Raw genomic sequence first — 21,294 nt, 5'->3', positions numbered from 1 at the left:
ATGGTGTCTCAGCTGTATGCTGCTTTGTATTATCTCCTCAGTGCAGGGCATTTAACTATTATCTCTTATTTGCAAGTTGGTCAAGGAATGGGAATTTTCAATGGATGAGCAGAGTGAGGAAGGAAGAAAATTTTGAAACCTAATTGGGGCACCAAGGATTAAGCAGAAAGGAGCACTGAAGTAAATTGGGAGAGTTTAGTACAATCTTCTTGTGGGGTATGAGAAAGAAGCTTTCAGAGGAATCATATAGATAGTCTCTTTTGGAGATACTTAGAAGTGCTAGCTGCCCATGGAGTCAAAGAAAGCCTGATTGAATATTCAGGCCAGATCACTTATTTACACTGGGGAATGGGCTAAATGATAGAAAGGATTCATGTGGTTTTTGCTAAAGACAAGATTTGTGAGATGGGAGCAACAAGAAGGAGTGTTGATCCCCAAGAGAATAAGACCATCTGTATTTCCATTTAAGAAAGGGAAAAGTTCTGGAACTACAGATCAGACACCAGAAGCATAAAGACTCTGTAAGATTTTAAAACTTTTGTCAATTCCCTACGTTTGTTCTTGTAATCTGTGTGTGGGTTTTTTTTTTTTTTTTTAAACAGTCACTGGAGGAAAAATCGTTAAACCACTAAGGCTCCTTGACGGCATCACAGCTAATCATTTACCTAAGTTAAATAATCCATCTGTGTGACTGTAGTTTTAATGGAGATACTAAAGGTTGTGGTGATATTGTTGAATGGTAGCTTTGAATTTAAAAAGAAGGCTCAGATGGTCCTGAAGGAGGGAACTTTGGGTTGTTGGCATGTAGAGCACAGCATTGTATGCAAGGATGGAGATAGGACAAGGACAATGAAAGGATGGCAGAAGTTATGTGGAGCTGTCACTGAATTCCTATCCAGTTCCTCAAACTCCTTTCTTCCCCTTTTCCTCATCAGTGGAGGAGAGAGACAACCCCGGCTCCTTCACTATAGGATTGTGCCTATCATTTCTGTCTCCTGCCTCTGCATCAGGCATCACCCTGCCACTCTCCTAACCACTTTGGGAACTGGCCCTTTGCCAAAATCATAGTTGAGTTCATTTTAATAGCCAGAAGCCTAGGAGTACTTTCTAGGAAAGCATTTTAGCTGTGACTGAAATGCCATGAAAAAGTATATCTTGGGGATGGTTAAATCATTTCAGCAGCTCAGCAGGTACTTTCTGTAGTCAACTGTCTGCTTGACTAGAGAATGACGATTAGAAGGGCCTTTCCTGACCCTCCATTAGGTAAGAAAACAAAGACCCAGAGAAAGAAAATGATTTGTTCAAGATTGAATGGCTCTTCAGTGGCAGCACTGAAACAGAAATTTAACATTCTGATCAAAGCCCTTTGTTTGCACTTGAGCTAGCTTAAGATAAAGGCCAGGATGTGGAATTTCAGCTGTGTCCGCAAAAGAAGCAGGAGCTAGGAACCAGAAAGCCTGGAAGTCTGAGTCTTATTGTATATGGCTATGTGCTGTGATGTGTTGCAGGTTTGGGCTATTCAGAAACAGATGCTGATAGGAGTTGTTAGGGATTAACACCTGTGAAGAGAAAGGGGAGGAAGCAGGATTGGCCAGAGAAAGCATTTAAATTGTGATGCAGGTCTGACAAACTTTGGCCAAGCTGACAGGTGACTCAGAGAAAGCATTTGTCTTTAGAGAGTCTCACTTCAGGCAGAACTGCCTCATACTTTTTATCTGGCCCCACTGGGTCATCTGATACAGAAAGGGCATGATCTTGGGCAAGAGAGCCTCTCTGCAGCTGGAGCTGAAAGATGAACTGTGCTCTTTGAGGCTAGGTAGCAAATCCTTCTTTGAAGATCTGGGTGGCACATCTCTATGGCGACCACGGTGTAAATGTGTGCCTCTGTACCCACATGGCCTCTTGTCACTGAATTGGCTTCATTCTACTTTCTCTGTAGGCAAGCTGTCTCTCTTTTCCAATGTACTTTGTTAAAAAAATACTGCCATTCCACAACTCTGAGGTTTCTGTATCCTCAGTGCTTATATAATCATGGAGACTCACTATTGTCTATTTCCAAATGTCTGGGGAAAAGAATCTGATTGGATCAGCCAAGTAAGGGAGGTAGGGAAAAGCACTGGGTTTAAATCTCCTTTGCCTATAGCTAGGTGACCACTTTGAGTCTCAGTGAATCTATCTGTAAAATGGAGGTAGTTATACCTATTTCACAGAGCTATTTTGATAATTAAGTGAGAAAATGTATGTGAAAGAGTTTTGCAAACAATAAAGCATTCCACAAATATAAGTATTATTTTCCTTATCCTACCAGTAATTTTGAGAGTCCTGCTCATGACACCTTGCCTAATTGTTTTCTCTTTCGGATCATGGAGGACAAAGTTGAGATAATCACATTTCTCAGTTCTTGGCACATTCTTCTCATGTGTGACAACCTTCTCCTTAATAGTTTTGCTATTTGTACATCTCAACTATCATTACCCTCTCCCTCACTCTTATACGTTTAATATGCCTCCCTTAAAAGGGGCACCTGGATGGCACAGTGGGTTAAAGCCTCTGCCTTGGCTCAGGTCATGATCCCAGGGTCCTTGGTTCGAGCCCTGCATTGGGCTCTCTGCTCAGCGGGAAGCCTGGTTCCCCCTCTCTCTCTGCCTGCTTGTGACCTCTCTGTCAAATAAATAAATAAAATCTTTTAAAAAAGTATATATATGTTTCTGTGAAATATGTAGAATTTTTATTGTGTGTATCATTTAACAGCTTCATTGAAGTATAATTCACATAAAATACACCTATAATAAACATGCAATTCAATAATTTAAATTTGAAATTTTATACAGTTGTGCAGCCATCACCAGAATCCAGTTTTAGAACATTTCCATCTACCCCCACCCGATACCCTTGTTCCCATTCACAGTCAATCCTTGTTCCTAACCCTAGTCCCAGGCAACCACTGATCTACTTTCCATTCTTATACATTTGCTCTTCCTGGAAATTTCATATGAAATAATACAATATGTGGTCTTTTGAGTCTGGCTTTTTTCGTTCAGCATAGTTTTTGAGGTTCATCCATGTTGTAGCATGTCTCAGTAGTTTATTCCTTTTTATTAGTGAATAATAATCTGTTGTATGGATATATCGCATTTTGGTCATTCATCAGTTGATGGCCATTTGGATTGTTTCCGGGTTTGGTATTATGCAAAATTCTGCTTCCACATTCCCATACAAGTCTTTGTGTGTATGTGTGTGTGTGTGTATATATATATGCACATACATATATATATACACTGTATATGTATGTGTGTGTATATATATATATGTGTATATTTTTTTTTCTCATTTCTCTTGTGTAGATACCTACGAGTGGAATTTCTAGATCACAAGGTAAGTTTACATTTAATTTTTAAGAAACAGTCAAACTGTTTTCCAAGTAGCTAAATCATTTTACATGCTCACTGGCCATGTATGAGGGTTCCAATTTTTCTACGTCCTTGCCAACAGTTGGTATTTATTGTCAGTCTTTTTGATTATGGGTGAGTAGTGGTATCTCACTATAAATTTAATTTGCATTTCTTTAATGACTAACCATGTTGAACATTTTTTCATGTGCTACTAGCCAGTTCTCTATCTGGATTAGTGAAATATTCAAGTCTTTTGCTTACTTTTAATTGAGTTGATTTTTATTATCACATTGTAGTTCTTCATATACTATGGATAGAAATCTTTTGTAGATAGCCATCAGGAAGTTCCTTAATGATCCCCACCTCCTGCTCTTCATGCCAGTGTATAAAACTTCCCCAAATTATCCAAGATTGGCCTCTGTTACTCCTAGTGTACAGTAAAAGTATACTATGTTACTCCTGAGATTAGGTTTGAAAAATGGCTGTGGTTTCGGTTTCAGGCAATTGCTCTCTTACTCTCTCTCCCAGATCACTTACTCTGAGGGAAGGAAGCTGCCATGTTCTGAGTTGCCCTACTGGTAGGGGTCATGTAACAGGGAGCTGAACTATTATAAGGCTGAACTGTGTTCCTCCAGAATTCATATGTTGAAATCCTAATCCCTGGTACCTCAAAATGTGGCTGTATTTGGAGATAGGGCCTTTAAAAGGTGATTAAGTTAAAATGGGCCATTCAGGTGGACCCTAATTCCGCCTGTCCAGTGTACCTCTAGAAGGGGAAATTTGGACACAAATAGAGATCAGGGATGTGTGCACACAGAAAAAAGACCATCTGAAGACATAGCAAGAAGGAGGCCATCTGCAAGTCAGAGAGAGAGGCCTCAGAAGAAACCAAACCTGCCAACACTTGATTTTGGACTTCTGGCCTGCAGAACTGTCAGAAAATAAGTTTCTGTTATTCAAGCCACACATTTGACCTATTTTCTTATAGCAGCCCTAGCAAACTAATACACTGGGCAAAAACCAGCAAGGAACTGAGGTCTGTCAACAGCCATGTGAGTGACCTTGGAAACAGATTCTCTAGTCCTAGTCAAGTCTTGACATGGCTGCAGCGCTGTCCAACAATTGCACTCAAATTCCTCGTATTCAAAAGTTGGGTAATATAAGAAATATTTATTGTATTAAACTGCTAAGTTTCAGGGTAGTTGTTACACAGCAATAGATAATTAATACCAAATCCTTGTATGGTTGGCATATACATTCTCCCATTATGTGGCTTGTTTTTAATTTTCCTAATTATGTCTTTTAAAGAGAAAAAGTTTTATATTTCAGTGAAGTCCAGTTCATGAATTTTTAAAATGAATTCTGCTTTTTTGTGTCACACTAATACATTTTTGGCTAGCCCAATGTCCCAAAGATTTTCTACTATATTTTCTAGAAGTTTTGTAATTTTAGCTCTTACATTTAGATCTATGATTCATGTTGAGTGTTTTTTAATTAGTTTAATTTATTTATTTGACAGAGAGAGAGAGAGAGATCACAACTAGGCAGAGAGGGAAGTGGGCTCCCTGCTGAGCAGAGAGGCCCATGGGGCTTGATCCTCCCTGCTGAGCAGAGAGGCCCATGAGCAGATCAAGCCCATGGGGCTTGATCCCAGGAGACCATGAGACCTGAGACCATGACCTGAGCTGAAGGCAGGGGCTTAACCCACTGAACCACCCAGGCACCCCCATGTTGAGTTTTTTCATAGTGCAAATTGATGATTTATTTTTCACATATGGATCTCTTCTTATCCAAGCACCATTGGTGGAAAAGATCATCCTTTCCCCTTGAATTGCCTTAATATGTTGTAAAAAATGAGGGGATCACAAATATAAGGGTTTATTTCTGGACATTCTGTTTCATTGATTTGTATGTCTGGCTTTGCACCAATACCACACTTTCTTGATGACTATAATTTTATAGTAAGTTCTCAAACTGGGTAATTAAGTCCTCCTCCTTTGGTCCTTTTTCAAAATTATGTTGGTCATCATAGCATAACAGACAGAGATGTTGAATCACTATGTTGTACACCTGAATCATATGTAACATTGTGTGTCAACTACACTCAAAATTCTTTTTTGAAAAATTGTGTTGGCTGTTCTAGGTCTTTTGCATGTCCATATAAATTTTAGGTTTAGTTTATCAATTTTTACGTAAGAGCTTGCTGAGATTTCAACAGGGATAAGGTGGAATATATAGATCAGTTGAAGAGAATTATCATCTTAATAATACTGTATCTTACAATCCATGGAAATGGAATGTCACTCATTTATTTAGATTGTCTTTAATTTCACTTAACAATTCTGTGTAATTTTCAGTGTATGAGTTTTGCATGTCTTTTGCCTAATGAATTCCTAGGTATTTTATTCTTTTTTTTATTTAGTTAAGTAAGCTCTACACCCAATGTTGGGCTTGAACCCATGACCCCAAGATCAAGAGTCCCATGCTCTACTGGGTATGGTGCAAAAACAATGAATACTGTTACACTGAAAAGAAATAAATAAAATAAAATAAAATCTTTATGGGGCGCCTGTGTGGCTCAGTGGGTTAAAGCCTCTGCCTTCAGCTCAGGTCATGATCCCAGGGTCCTGGGATCAAGCCCCACATTGGGCTCTCCGCTTGGCAGGGAGCCTGCTTCCTTCTCTCTCTGCCTGCCTTTCTGCCTATTTGTGATCTCTGTCTGTCAAATAAATAAATAAAATCTTAAAAAAAATATTTTAAAAAATAAGTAAAATAAAATAAAGGAAAAAAAAAAGAGTCCCATGCTCTACTGCCTGAGCTAGCCAAACACTCGAGTATTTTATTCTTTCTGATGAGATTTTGAAAAGAATTATTTAACTTAATTTTTGGATTTTCCATCACTAGCCTATAACCATGCAATTGATTTTTAAAATTGATTTTGTATCTTTCAACCTTACTAAATTCATTTTTATTATATATGTTATATATAGCTGGATTCAAATAGCTCATATTTTGTTTAGTAGATTTTATATTATGTTTATGAAGGATGTATGTCTACAGCTCTCTTTTCTTGTAATGTCAACAGGTTTTGTTATTAGGGTTCTTTATGCCTTTTAGAGGAGTTCCCTAACTAATTTCTACTTTGCTCATTTGTTGATAGTATCAAATGTTAGTCAACTCATCTACTAAGTTCATTTCAATCACTCTACTTTTCATAATCAGTTTCCCCAGCTTCTTTTTGTTTCATATTGCTAATATTCTCCCTTATCTCTTCGGAGATATTTCTTTACTCATTTGACATTTCTCGCTTTTTAAAAAAATCCATTAATTTTGTTCCACTAGTACAAATTGTCCAGTTTTCTAAGAAAGTTCTTTTAAAGAATTACACTTTTCAGATTGTAATTTTTTCCCCTGTGATCTCACATTCACTTGGGAGTATCAGCAACTTCAGCTACAATTCATACTTGAAAGGGAGGATCAAAGGCCTGAGACTTGGCTTACGATTCTTCTGATATTTTTTCTGAGGTGGCTGGTAAGGAAGAGAGTGGATGAGTCTTAGGGTAGAAAGCTTCTGATGTTCTAGTCGGGGCTCCACTAGAACCACTTGGACTTTTCATGAGGAGAATATGCCCCCTATGCCTGTACTTGCCATCCCTTTCAATAACTACTATATTCTGTGTTATCACCCAGACCCCAGGGTAGAAGCAAGAGAAGAGAACTGTTGCAAGCCAACCTGTATGTACAGTTATCAGCTTCCCTGATGTTATTCCACCTACATGGGCAGGGGTTGGGCTAGCCCTGCTGTTGGCCCTCGAGTTGGGGTAGGCTGTGATCCACCCAGGGTAATATGGGTAGACAAGGAGACAACTAGAGATACTATCCCTCCATTTTACCCCTTATTTCCATCAGGGTCCATCTACGACTCTAGGTCTTTCCTTTCCCCACCACAATGGGCCCCAACTCCCTTTCATCTTCTACAGTCTTCTCCAAATTTCTGAGGAGGCTCTAAGATCCATTAGCACCCTCTCATTTATATGACATCTTCAAGATTAGACTTGGAGACTCCAGGAAGTACTAGTGTTATTCATTGGCTATCTTTTTCAGGAATTGGATTCTCCAGATTTATTTTAAAAATAGGGATGATAGTAACTTTCTGAAATAATTTTGGAGGTGTCCTAAACATCCTTCCTACTAGGCTTCCCATGCTATCGCTCAAATTTTTCCAGGATGCAAGATGTTTTATTATATCTGCAAAGGTTTCATTATATTTGCAACTTTGAGGCAATGCAACAATTGACATATACTTGTCCATGAACTGTTGTATCAGCATCACCTGGTGTGCTCAATAAGATTTCTGGGTCTTTCTGTAGAGGTACTTAATCAAAATAGAGAAAGCTACTGGAACATCTTTTAACAAGTGTCTCTATGTGTACTTAAGATGTAAACGCAGGTTCACTGGGTGAAGGCATTACAATTACACAGCCCTAGATGGTAGCCACGATGGCTACTGAGCCCTTGGAATGTGGTTATCCAAATTGAGATGTGCTGTAAATATAAAATGTACACTGACTTTCAAAGATTCAGTATTTAGGGGCGCCTGGGTGGCTCAGTGGGTTAAGCCGCTGCCTTCGGCTCAGGTCATGATCCCAGGTCCTGGGTTCGAGCCCCACATCGGGCTTTCTGCTCAGCAGGGAGCCTGCTTCCTCCTCTCTCTCTGCCTGCCTCTCTGCCTACTTGTGATTTCTCTCTGTCAAATAAATAAATAAAATCTTTAAAAAAAAAAAGATTCAGTATTTAAAAAAAGAATAAAGTATCTCATTAATAACATTTTTATATTAATCACATGATGAAATGAAAATATTGTAGGTATATTATTTTATGTATAATACAGTATTAAAATTAATTTCACCTGTTTTGTTTTGTTTTATTTCTTTAAATGTGGCTACTGGAAAATCTTAAATTACGTGTGTGGCTTATATATTTATATTGGGCAGTGCTGCCCTAGGAGAGATTATTAGAATTCAAATGCCAATTGCTGAGATTTAGATAAGAGAAATATTCAAGAATCAGCTAAGTGTGGTAGTTCATTTGTTAATTTGGTCAATAAATACCTGTCTCCTCATTCTTCAATTTGTAGCCTGAGCATCTTTGCAAATCACAAGTCTGATAATGTCAACCAACTCCTTAAAACCCTTCAATGTCTAATTGTTGCTCTTAGGATAAAGAACTAAATCCTTATCATGGCCTTGCAAAGATCCCTCATAATGGCCCATATCTTCTCTTCAGCCTCATGTCTAATTATTCATCCTTCAGAAGGAAGTAGGCCCTGCTTTCCTACAGAAGCATTCCTTAGGCACTCCTCCTCTCCTCTACTCCAGCCTCGGTCAGAGTTTATGTCTATGTGTGTATTTCTTAAAAAGCACTGGTTTCAAGTTGTAATGATAAATTCACGATTACTATCTTTTGATTAACATCAGTTTCTCTCCTAGATAGAAAGCTCATTGAGCACAGGGACCTTGCCTTTTTTGCTCAATTTGAGTTGCCAACTCACAGCACAGTCTCTAGTCCACAATATGCAATAAAACATGAAGACATGGAGGCCTTGAGCACCTATTTACATCATACACTGTGCCATTCTGTGTAATTATAAGCATTAAAATCCATACTTTGCCTTCAGGGAGGTCACAGTGAGTGAAGGGAGACAGGCGTGTGAAGGACAATAACAACCTACTGAAGCAAGTGTAGAAGACAGAACGTGGGGGTGCCTGGGTAGCTCAGTCGTTGGGCATCTGCATTCAGCTCAGGTCATGATCCCAGTGTCCTGGGATCAAGCCCCACGTTGGGCTCCCTGCTTGGCGGGAAATCTGGTTCTCCCTCTCCTGCTCCTTCTGTTTTTGTTCCCTCTCACGCTGTGTCTCTCTCTATCAAATAAACAAATAAAATCTTTAAGAAAAAAAAGAAAAAAGAAAAACAGCAGAATATGCCCCCAAAGAGGAAGCAGCATGTATTCCTTTGTGGGAAAAGTTAGGGAAGTTTTCCTAAGGAGCTAACTTGAAGAAAGAGTAGGAGTTGGCCAGGAGAACAAGGCAGGAGAACTTTCCAGGCAAAGGAATGAAAACATACAGCATGTTCAGAGAACATGAGCTAAGTTAGGTATGGCTAGAGTATATGGACTCAGATGAGAAAAGGAGGTGAGCACGTTGACAAGGAATCAGAGGCCCGGCCACCAAGGCCTTATAGGCTTCACAGAAAAACTTGCATTTCTTTATCCTATAGGTGATCAGGAACCAGCTTCATTTCCTCAACTTGGTTCTGAGGTTGGGATACAGAGAAGAGACCATAGATTGGTTCTGGGTATGATAATTCTTTACCAGAGGAACATGACATAGTGTGATTTGGATGGGCCTATTATTACAACACAAGTAACTTGTTTCCAAAGAATGGGCTAGATCTATTATTGGCAAAAGCATTAATTGGATCAAACAAACAAATCATGATTCAGGAGGTTCAATCATAACTGATGAGCCTTTAGAAGGATCCAACAATTGGGTCATTACTATTAGAGGAATCCAGGACCTAATACAGAAGGCCCAACTATTTGCAGTAGGGAGGTATAAGAAATAAATTTCTGAAAAGATTTTAGAAGAAAAATTTCTGAAAACTATTCTAAAATATTTATTATCTTTTAACATCTGAGCCCTGAAGGCAGCAATAATATTGGTTATAAACTCAAACTAAATAAAGTCTGATTGTTTTGATTTCTCACTTCCAACTATTAAACTAAAAACTTGCTGGTATCTAGTAATTAATTTTTGTCCCAAGTTTTAAATTTTTTCATTATAGGAAGACTTGGAAAAAGATATATAGTATTTTTCTATGATATACTGAATTATGTAGGAAATATTTAGGAACAACTAAAAATTATGTTAACTGAATGTTTTATATAGTATCTCAGCATTTGTTTTGGTAGTTAACTGGCTTAACTCCTTTTATAAATTGAAACATTCAAGTGAGAAAAATTGAATGTACTATCAATGAAGTTCAAATAAAGTTTTTATATTCTAACAGCTGAGGGAGATCTTTATCCCTTCATGAAGAATGTCCATTTCACGAAACTGGATTTCCAGCGTTTCCTTCAAGAAATGAGAAGTTTTCTTGAATTTCAGCTCTAAATTTGTCCTAAACTAGATACCTTGTGAAATTAAATTATTATTTTTTAAAGATTTTATTTATTTATTTGACAGAGAGCGATCACAAGTAGACAGAGAGGCAGACAGAGAGAGAGAGAGAGAGAGAGGGAAGCAGGCTCCCTGCTGAGCAGAGAGCCCGATGTGGGACTCGATCCCAGGACTATTTTTAATGGACTGTTACTGAGATTACTTTGTCCTTGTGTACAGTCCTGAAATTCCACTGCTAGCTAGGCACAGCCAAGATGATAGCTCGATACCCCACTGGTTGCCCTTCTCTACAAAGGTGCCATTTTTCTAAATTAGCTTTGAGTTATACCAGGACTCTGAATCCAAAGCACACAGATTGCATAATTGTGTACCCGGGCTGAGGTGATAACGACTTAATCATGCCTTCAGAGCCAATTACTATGTAGGTCATGGTAGAAAAGTTGTGTTGGAATAGGGCAGAGCACATTACATTGAAGGCTTAGCTTACACTTATTTCTGAAACTATAAAAGCTGCTAGTCTTGTATGGGAGAACCAAACTTAACATTTTGGCCAGAAAATGAGGTCTGTCACAGTGCTTACTGCTGAACACCATGTTTCTACTGCTCAGGTCATTCCTGTGCCACTAGCAACAGTCCCTCTTTTTGTTTACTATAGTCATCAAACAAACAAAAACTGTTGTTTCCTACAGAAAGAATGACATTTATATTTCATTCCAGGTAAAGGGCAGGGATAGACTTAGGTTTCATGAAGCCCGACGCTCATACAAGTTAGGGTCCTCTTTATGGAAAATAACTAAAAATTACTTTTGCAAACTCTACAAACATAAATGCCCCCGTGAAGACATTTTGAAGGCCACTTCAGGGCCCTAAAGCTTAAATTTATTATCTCCAGTGGTAACTCTGCCTCTGTATAAAGCATATGTCATCTCTTCATGCTTCTTTCAAGTTCACCTAAAATATGAAGGATGGAAGGAAGGAAAGAAAAGTATAGGAAAGTATAAATAGGTGGATAAAACCAAAAAAATATTGCCAGTTTAAAATAATAGCAAATAGTAATATCCCGTAGAAGTCTAAATATGTGCTGAATTAAAATACTTGACAATAACATTCCAAAATGTCAGAGAGAGATGAGTGGGGTTGAAGTTTTGTAATATCCTTGAGTTGTCTGGAAGGTAGAAAAGTACTAATTTATGTGACCTCTACAAAGTCAAGGATACATATTATTGACTTTAAAGTAGCCACTAAAAGAAAATAAAAGTAATGTTTAACAAGCTAAAAGAGGGAAAATGGAATAAAAAGTATTTTACCAATCCAAAGGAAGAAAAAAGAAAAAGAGATGAGACAAATACAAAATGATAGTAAAATATCAGGTTTAAATGCAAATATAACAGTAACTACATTAACTAAACAGACTACATATTCTGAGTCTAAAATTGTCAAAGTAGGTTAAAAATAAACACATCTACAAGCATATGCCGAGTATAATAAATATGCCTAAACAGAAGGATGTAGAAAGGTTAAAAATAAAAAGACGAACAAAGGTGTACTATCTTGACACTAACAAGTTACAATACAAAATTGGTATGGTCCAAGTGTTTATGCCATGAAAACTGTTTCTCTTTTTACCCTGGAGGGCTAGTTATTAAACATGTAGTGGAACACCTCTGAAAAAAGCTGTGGTAAATTTGAATGCAACTGATTACAAGTATAAAGCAAAAATGTGAGATGTAAAAGAAACGGGAATGTCCGTAATCACAGTTCGAGATTTTTTAACACACCTACCTCATATAATTATAAGAAGCAGACCAAAAACACAAAAAATTTTGCCCAGTATAGATAAGGAAACAGAGAATTAGTGACTTAACCAAGTACCCCAAACCGATGATTGAGAGGGGAACTCAGTTCAAGTTTTACGCATATATTTAAAAAAAAATATAATTCATCCATCCATCCATCCATTCATTCATTCATTTGAGAGAAAGAGAGCACAAGCAGGGGGAGCAGCAGAGGCAGAGGGAGAAGCAGGCTCCCTGCTAAGCAGGGAGCCAGATTTGAGACTCCTTCCCAGGACCCCAAGATCATGATCTCGCCGAAGGCAGACGTTTAACCAACCGAGTCACACAGATATCCCAAGTTTTATGTATCTAAATCCAGTATTACTTCTGCAATGGTTTTATATTACAAAAAAACCTGGTGTTATTTACTTTTAATGACAACTATAATCCCCACATTAATATAAAAAATGGGGAGAAGAGGGAGGCACATTATCTAATTATATACTGTTACAGTTGTACCTTATTTCTAGAAAGCCTTTATATTTAATCTATGTTCTAAAAATATAAAATCTATTGTTACAAAACAAATTATGGGGCTGGCATTGCTATAAAACAGATGAGTAATTTTATTAAGGGATTTGCTACCACCTCCTTGGTGATAACTAGCATGGAGCTTATCTATTAAATCTTCAATGATGTTGTTGTTACTTCAACAAGAGCAGCAGGGAATGCTTACAAAGTGATTGATGGCTTTGTGCCAGGCAGTTTTATACTTCTCCAGGGTAATTTATTGAATCCATTCAACCACCAACTGAGATAATGTGATAGTTAATTTTATGTGTCAGTTTAACTGGCCATAGGTGTCCACATTAAAAATTATTTCTGGGTGTTTCTGTAATAGCATTTCTGGAGGAGATTAGTCTTTGAACCAGTGGACTCAGTAAAGTAAATTATCCCTCTCCCACAATGTACATGGGCATCACCCAATCCACTGAGGGCCTAAATCAAACAAAAGGCAAAGTAAGGAAGAATGTGCCTTTTTTGCTCTGTCTGCCTGCTTGAGTTGAGACCTCCCATCTTCACCGGCCCAGAGACTGGATTTTAATCCATTGGCTCCCCTGGTTCTCAGGTCTTTGGACTTACTTACATCACTGGCCTTTCTGGGTCTCTAGTTTACAGGTGGCAAATTGTGGCTATTCTCGGCTTCCATAATTGTGCAAGCCAATTCATCATAACGCTTCCATATAAAAACATAAAATAAAAAATGTATTTATATATCATGCATATATATCATAACAATATTATATGTGTATTATATATAAAATCTGTATTTCTACTTCTATCTATCTATATCTCCTACTGGTTCTGTTTCTCTAAGAGCCCTAACTCATAAAGATTTTTACTTTTATTATCCTCATTTTGCAGTGAAGAAACTGAGACAGTGAAGAATAATATACCCAAAGTCACACAGCTCATCTCCAGAGTACTCTTAATCACTATATATGCTATATTGTCTATGATTATGTTGATTAAAACTGTGCTTTAAATTTAATATTTCAAAAACAAAAAAAATAAAGTGAGATATTTCTATTATATATATGTATATACATACATATATATGTGTATATATATATTTAATTCTTAAATGATACCTAGAAAAACCATTTATGTCTCTGAAATAAATTTTTCTGGGGGGGTTGAAATAAAAGGTATGGCACATTCTGCTCCTTTTAAAAAGCATTTCTATGGTTCTCAAGCAGGAAATCAGACATATTTGTTATCACCCCATTAAAAAAATTGTGGTAAAATGTACAACATAACATTGGTCATTTAAATCCTTTTAAGTCTTAGTTCAGTTGTACTGAGTGCATTCACGTGTCGTGCAACCATTATTACCATCCATCTCTAGAACTCTGTCATCATCCCAAACAGAAACTCTGCACTCATTACAAAATTGTTCACCATTCCCATCTCTCCCAGCCTCTGATAACCTCTGTTCTATATCCTGTCTTTGAATTTGTCTATTCTTGGTACTTCAGATAAGTGGTAGGTACTTCAGATAACTTGCCCTTTTTCGTCTGCCTTATTTCACATAGCGTAATATTTTCAAGGTGATCAGTGTTGTAGCACATATCAGAATTTCATTCCTTTTTATGACCCAATAATTTTCCATTGTATGTACATACCACATTTTGTTAATCAATTCATCTGTGGATGCACATTTGGGTTGTTTCCAGTTTTGGGTTATTCTGAATAATATCTCCATGAACACTTGCATACAAACATCTCTTTGAGTCCCTTCTTTCAATTCTTTTGGGCATATACACAAGTTAGAATTACTGGGTCATATGATAATTCTATGTTTAACTTTTGAGAAACTGACAAACTATTTTCCACAATGACTACACCATTTTACATTCCCACCAGCAACATACAAAGGTTTCACTTTATCCACATCCTTACCAATGCTTGTTACTTTCATTTTGTTTTGTTTTGTTTTTCTTTTGGATAATGTCATCACAGTGAATGTCAAGTGGTATCTACCTATGGCATTGATTTGCATTTTCCAAATAACTAGAGATGTTGAGCATCTTTTCTTTTGTTGGCTATTTGTATATCTTCTTTGGAGAAATATCTGTTAAGTCCTTTGCCCATTTTTCAGTTGGATTTTTATTTTGAGTTATAGAAATTTAATTAATTGATTAATTAATTAAATTATGGTGCAAAATGGTGGTTTCTTAAAGCATGGGGACAGGATCTGTGGGCAGAAAGAGCTACGGAGGTGTTGGAGTTTAAAAAAATACATCCTGGGGTATTAATTCTTTATCAGATATATGATTTGCAAATATGTCCTCCCATTCTGTGGGATGTCTTTTCACTTTCTTGATAGTGTCCTTTGATGTACAGAAGTTCTTAATTTTGATGTAGTCCAATTTATCTTTTTCTTTTTTTGAACATGCTTTTAGTGTCATCTTCAAGAAATTATTGCTAAATCCAATGTCATGGAGACTTTCCTCTATGTTTTCTTCTAAGAGTTTTATCAGCTTAGCTCTTATATTTAGCACTTTGATCCATTTTGAGTTAAGTTTTATATGAGATACCAGATAAAGGTCCAACTTCATTATTTTGCTTGTGGATATCCATTTTTCCCAGCACCATTTGTTGAAAAAACTGTCCATTTCCTGTTAAATGGTATTGGCACCTTTTTTGAAAGTCAGTTGACCATATATGAGAGTTTATTCTGACCTCATTTTGTACAAGTAGGAAATAGACCCTATAATCCTCTTGTAGGTGTATAATAGATACTTTGTAATAATGTATATGTACAGAGGACAGAAGGACTATGCCAGAAAGCTACCCCATTGGTAATACAAGGATATGATAACAAAAGAAGAAAAATGAATACCACCAAAAAAGTTTTCAAGCATATTTTTATTATGGATAGGTAAGTGTGGTTTGCTGTGGCTAAAGATATGTTTATAATGGATGTACAAGCTTTTCTATATACCAAAAGGTATAATATTTTTCTTTTAATACTGAATAACATTTCTCTGACAAGGGAAGTCTGAGTGGGCTGAGCCTATTTTAAATGGCTAAAGACTTTTTCTTCCTGAATGTTGCTTTTAAGACTGGTAAATTGAAGTCTTTTAGGTCCAAACACAGTAAATTTAAGAAGAGTGAGATAAAAATCAATGAATACTACAAAACATGTAATTCCTATGAAGCAGAAATAATGGTTTTTATAATTTAAAACAGCAGCAATTTCAAAAGATTTGCTGAATTAAAACTTTACAAAATATATATATACATAGTATCATTCCAGATGATCATGGATTTTTTAAAAATAGTATATCACAACCCCAAACTCTATCCCAAACCTACTACGGGAAGTAGCTGGCCTGTAATATTTTTTACAACACTTTAAAAAATAAAAACGAAAGAAACCTCCTAATTCTCTTGTGCATAAGCACAGGTTACTGTGTGCTGGCTTTGATTCCATATCACAAAGAGAATTTTAAAATAGAACAAGGACTTCACATAAATAACGTTTTACTTGTTATTAAGCATGTAACCGAACAAATTAAAATAAAGTACTAACAACCAAAACATATCTTGATGTAACCAGTACATACACTCTTAAAGAATGACAAAGACGAAAAAAGAAATAAAATAGTCTATGAAAGCCACAAGCACCTTGTTTTAGGAAGAGCACCAAGCAACATAAAAAGGCAACACGTAAGAGGTAGTGTACCACTGGCTAAGATGTATATGCCCATTGGGGACCTGAATACAGCTTAGTGTTTGGGAAAATAAGACATGTTGGACTGTGGCTTGTGATTTTTAGACAGAAGCATCACACATGTGGAAGCATTAGCCAGTATTGCTCCATAGTGCTCTGCATCTCCAGCTGTCTAATGGGTACTTTGCTCTCAGTCAAAAAAATAGAGGCTACCCTGAAGAATTCCATGTTTATAAATTTTCAGTTCTAGGGAATTCTCTAAGAAAGCTCAGATCAATATAATTTTTTAAAGAATTAAATACTTTATCAATTATAGTCCTTTAAAAATGCCTTTTCTCCTTCTTCGGAGGAAATCTTTTCTTCCTGAGATTCTTTAAGATTTAGCCAATGCTTTATTCCATGCATTTCACAATGATAATATCTCTCTGTCTATATTTTTCCCTCTGCAACAATTACCTGGCCAACAGCACGAATTCTGAACTAATTCAGAAACCTTAGAGAAAGCATACAGAACTGCTTTCAATGTAGTACTTCCTTTCGGTTTTGAGACGAGGAAGTTTTTGTACTTCAATGACTGGAAGCTGATTAGGGTCCTGGGTGTGAAAAAGGAATTTTGCCTTATGCCAGCTGCCATCTTGAATCTGTAAAACAAGAACAAAATGCTTTGATATATAATCGTGTCATCAGAAGTCGTTCTCAGCAGACAATGCCCTTCACTCTCAGACAATGAAGATTTAGTTTAAGGATTAGAGATAATGAATAGGAAGTCCCTAGAACAAAGTAAATGCTGGCATAGAGTAAGTGTTTAATGCTAACACTCACTATGAATAATTGAAAACATGGGTTCATTCTTTTCTCCAAATGGCAATGTGTGTTCTGATTTTTCAGTCCCAGGGACTAAGGCTAGGCTTCTGCTTCTGTTGTCTGTAGATCACTGGACCAGGTATGAATTAAAAGGCTGTACTATTCCTAATATGAGTAAGACCCATCTGTTCTCTGTTCCTTTATTTGGGGCTGATTCTTTAGGATGGGCATTCTTGGAGGAAAAGCAATGAGCTGTCTTAACCTCTCTGTAATTTAGGCAAGAAATAACCAAAATTGCTTCAGTAGGAAATAAACTATAATTCTGTTGCATCACCTTTAAGGTTTCTTTTTTTCCAGTCTATGGTTACTGTTTATATAGTTTCTTTCCTCTCTTCTTTCTAGGTCTTTCTGTTTTTCTTATCACTCTATGTTCTTTTGTTTCTGACAAATTCTACTATGGAACAAAAACATACCATAAAATCTCTTATGATTAAGATTCAACAAGATAAAATAGAGAAACACAATTGGCTAGTTTTGTGAAGCTTTTTATTAAGGAGTTGATTCACTTACTTGTTTATAGAATTATCATGATATAAATTTTAAAATGTGAAGAAAACTCAGTGATTATTTAAGTTATAAATTTCATTTACTAGTCATCAGCTTGGTGTGTGTGTGTGTGTGTGTGTGTGTGTGTGTGTGTATGTAAGACACCATTAGATTAACTTATTAAGTCTTTTAAGCAATATTTATTGAATACTAAATACAAGTGGCACAGCTGAGTAAGATGTAATCCTCTATTTTCTAACAGTCCTTGGGAAATATGAAGATGAATAAATCAGCTCTGGCTTTTGAATACTAGCAGCTTACAAATCTAGTTGGAGAGGGGAAACATGAACATAGACATAACACAAGACAACATATGGTGAGTACAGTATAAATAATGTAGACAGTGAACGCTAAATTCCTCATTTCCAACTGAAGTACTCAGGGAAAGCCTCATGAATTCAGATTTCAGAATTTAAAATGGGCCTTCAAGTATGCCTAGTACTTCCACTTAGTTAGAGAGGTAGAGAAGGCATTTCAGAGAAAGATAATGACACGAGTAAAAACAAACATAACAAAAAACTGTTGGAAAAGTAGATGATTGCAAAAGTAAGCCTAGCATGGGGATGAAGAACAGATTTTGATAGAAATCCAGGTACCACCATTCTCTTTATATATAAAATTTGAAAAATAAACACTTACCTCACACAGTTGTGAGGATTAAATGAGATTTCAGTTAAGCAGTATAGTGTGGCATGGACTTTGGAGTTATACCCACCTAGGGTTTATTTCTTGCTCTCCACTAATTAGCTACATGACCTTGAGCAAGTTATTTAACCTTTCTGTTTCTTCATTTTCTTACCTATAAAATGAAACTTCTTTATAAAGTTGTTATAATTAAATAAAATAATGTATGTAATACAGGGTAACTGCTATATAATAAGGTCCCAGTGACTAATAGTAGGGATTATTGTTGATATTATTATTGTTATTATTATTAATAGATCAGTTTCACCATACTTTAGGGCTAACAGCCACTGAAAGCCCAAGCTAGAAAGGTTGGGGCCGGACTATTTTAAGCGCTAAACAAAGAGCGGATAAGTTTAGATTGTATCTCAGAGATAGTAGTGAGTCACTGAAAGTTTCCGGAAAAAATTATAAAATTCAAATGAGTTTGTTGATAATATTGATCTCTTTGCTTTTAGAGAATGAGCCGTATATCTCTGTTTGCCTCTCATTTCGAATACTCAAGCACTATTTGTCTGAAATTAAAATGTTGTGAAAAAATAGAGTTCCCTGGAAATGGTAAGAGATGTTAAATCATGGGCTTCATGGTGCACAAGAGCAGGAAACCAAGCTACTTGAAGTTATTAATGAAATGCATGTGATGTGGATGTTCTTTATAACAGGGTTGGGAAACTCTTCTGTAAAGTGCTAGATAATAAATGTCTTAGGTTTTGTGAGCCAAAGTCTCACATTTATTTAACTCTGTCATCCCTGTGTGACAACAGGGATAGATAGCCATAGATACTAAGTAAACAAATGAGTGTGCTATGTTCTAATAACATTTATTAACAAAAACAAGTGGTGGGCGGGGCACCTAGGTGGCTCTGTTGGTTAAAAGCCTCTGCCTTCGGCTCAGGTCATGATCCCAGGGTCCTGGGATCGAGCCCCACATCCAGCTATCTGCTAAGCAGGGAGCCTGCTTCGCCCTCTCTCTCTGCCTGCCTCTCTGCCTCCTTGTCATCTCTGTCAAATAAATAAATAAAATCTTAAAAAAAAAAAAAGTGGTGGGCTGGATTTGGTCTGTGAAATGTAGTTTGCTGACACCTGCTTTATACCAAAACATTTTAAAATTATAGATTTTTTAATAATATTAGTTGTTTAATTTTAAAAGAAAAATGGGCTATGATTAAAAAATGGATTGGTAGGGCCAGTCAATCTGCAATTCTGCCCGTATTTGGTTTCAGGTATAGGGACTGACAAAATGAAATACAACAGACTTGCCTCTATAACCTGTCTTCCATATATAATGAGAGGTAGAATTATAGTAGGGAAATATACGAAAAAAATCTATTTATTTATATGCTCTTTCTACCCGTGCAGGGGTAATATAGATATTTCATACGAGCAATAAGAATTAGGTTTATGTATTAACATCTGTTTTGCATATAAAAATCTATGGATGACCAGTGGGTGTGACAGAAGTAGACAAGATACGATACAAGCAAACGACTGATTCTGAAAAATGTAATGTTATTACAAAAAGGGCACCTTAAAACTCATTACCCTCTGGATCTTCAGTTTGCAATTAAAGTTTTATCCCCATTATTTTAATTTTATGGCTTTTTCAGTTTTATGTTAGCTATATTGAACAATTCTAAAAGTTGCCATCCCTTACCTTGCAGTCATCAGAAAGCACCTTAGGTTCAAGTAGAGTGTTTTCTTCAAAAACCTGGCCATTCCATCCCTTGAAGCCAATAGACAATCCCGAGCCATTTGGCTGAGCACTTGTCCACACTGGTGTGTTTAGACAGTGAATGGTGATGATATGGGTGGCTTCTGAGCTCAGTAAGTGAAGGAAGTTCATCTGGACTTTTCCAACTCCAAACTCCAACTAATGTCATAGAAATAATATACAAGTTATAAGATGTGGCAATTGAACAACTTATAATTTGGGGGAACCTGAGGAAAGTCCTTGAAATGAAGACCTGAGAAAGCCCTTTTCCTTGGCATTTAAGTGCCAGTCAACAGTATGCTGATAAATGCTTAACCACTGGCTCTTGCTGGGTGGTGTGGGGTGGGGGCGGTAATTGCTGATTTACAGCATTTTCCAGTTTCTATGGTGTAACCACTCCTACCATGGCTGACTTCAGGCAATCATGGTGGTATCACTGAACATGGAGTTGGAAAGGGGTGTTAACAATAGGGTCTCCTGAGTCTGTATGAGCTGGCTTCAGCATACCACGAGGCTACTAGACATGACCAAAAAAAGCGAGGTAATTTTCATGTTATCTAAAATGCATTAGTTATTTGTTGTTGATTAATTCTTTAATAATTTCTTCCACAAAAATCTGAAATTGCCTATAATTTACTTTGAAGATCTTTTTTTGAGTTTCCAAAGATAGGTTACAAGTTGTAATAATACCTTGTTGAGAAATTTTAATTATGAGAGCCTTTAAAGACAAGGATAGAATCTTATTCTTTGTGTTACCAGCCCCTAATGTAGTTCCAGCCATAGAATGGAGTCATCAATAAATGTTTATTGAAATGAATGAAGGCATGAACAAGTACTGATAATAAAGTCAACAATACAGGGCAAAATTGGAGCAAGGAGGTCTGATTAAAGATTTCCTAGGCTT

At 36.7% G+C, this 21,294-nt stretch overlaps 1 protein-coding gene across 4 annotated transcripts in view; it reads right to left on the bottom strand.

The window, feature by feature from the left end:
• Positions 1–15,769: 15,769 nt before the first annotated feature.
• Positions 15,770–21,294, bottom strand: part of COL24A1 (collagen type XXIV alpha 1 chain) — a 402,100-nt gene continuing 396,575 nt past the window's right edge. For all 4 annotated transcript variants that reach the window (XM_047727942.1, XM_047727945.1, XM_047727943.1 and 1 more), the window contains exons 60-61: positions 20,334–20,549; positions 15,770–17,226 (exon numbers count right to left, since the gene is read on the bottom strand). In XM_047727942.1, coding sequence (XP_047583898.1) covers positions 17,080–17,226; positions 20,334–20,549 — 363 coding nt within the window. In that variant the 3' untranslated portion in view covers positions 15,770–17,079. The remainder of the gene's footprint in view (positions 17,227–20,333; positions 20,550–21,294) is intronic.

Source organism: Lutra lutra, chromosome 4 (assembly GCF_902655055.1).
Source record: "Lutra lutra chromosome 4, mLutLut1.2, whole genome shotgun sequence".
Taxonomy (NCBI): domain Eukaryota; kingdom Metazoa; phylum Chordata; class Mammalia; order Carnivora; family Mustelidae; genus Lutra; species Lutra lutra.
Note: the sequence above shows the minus strand (reverse complement) of the source record. Positions and strands in the feature narration are given on the sequence as shown.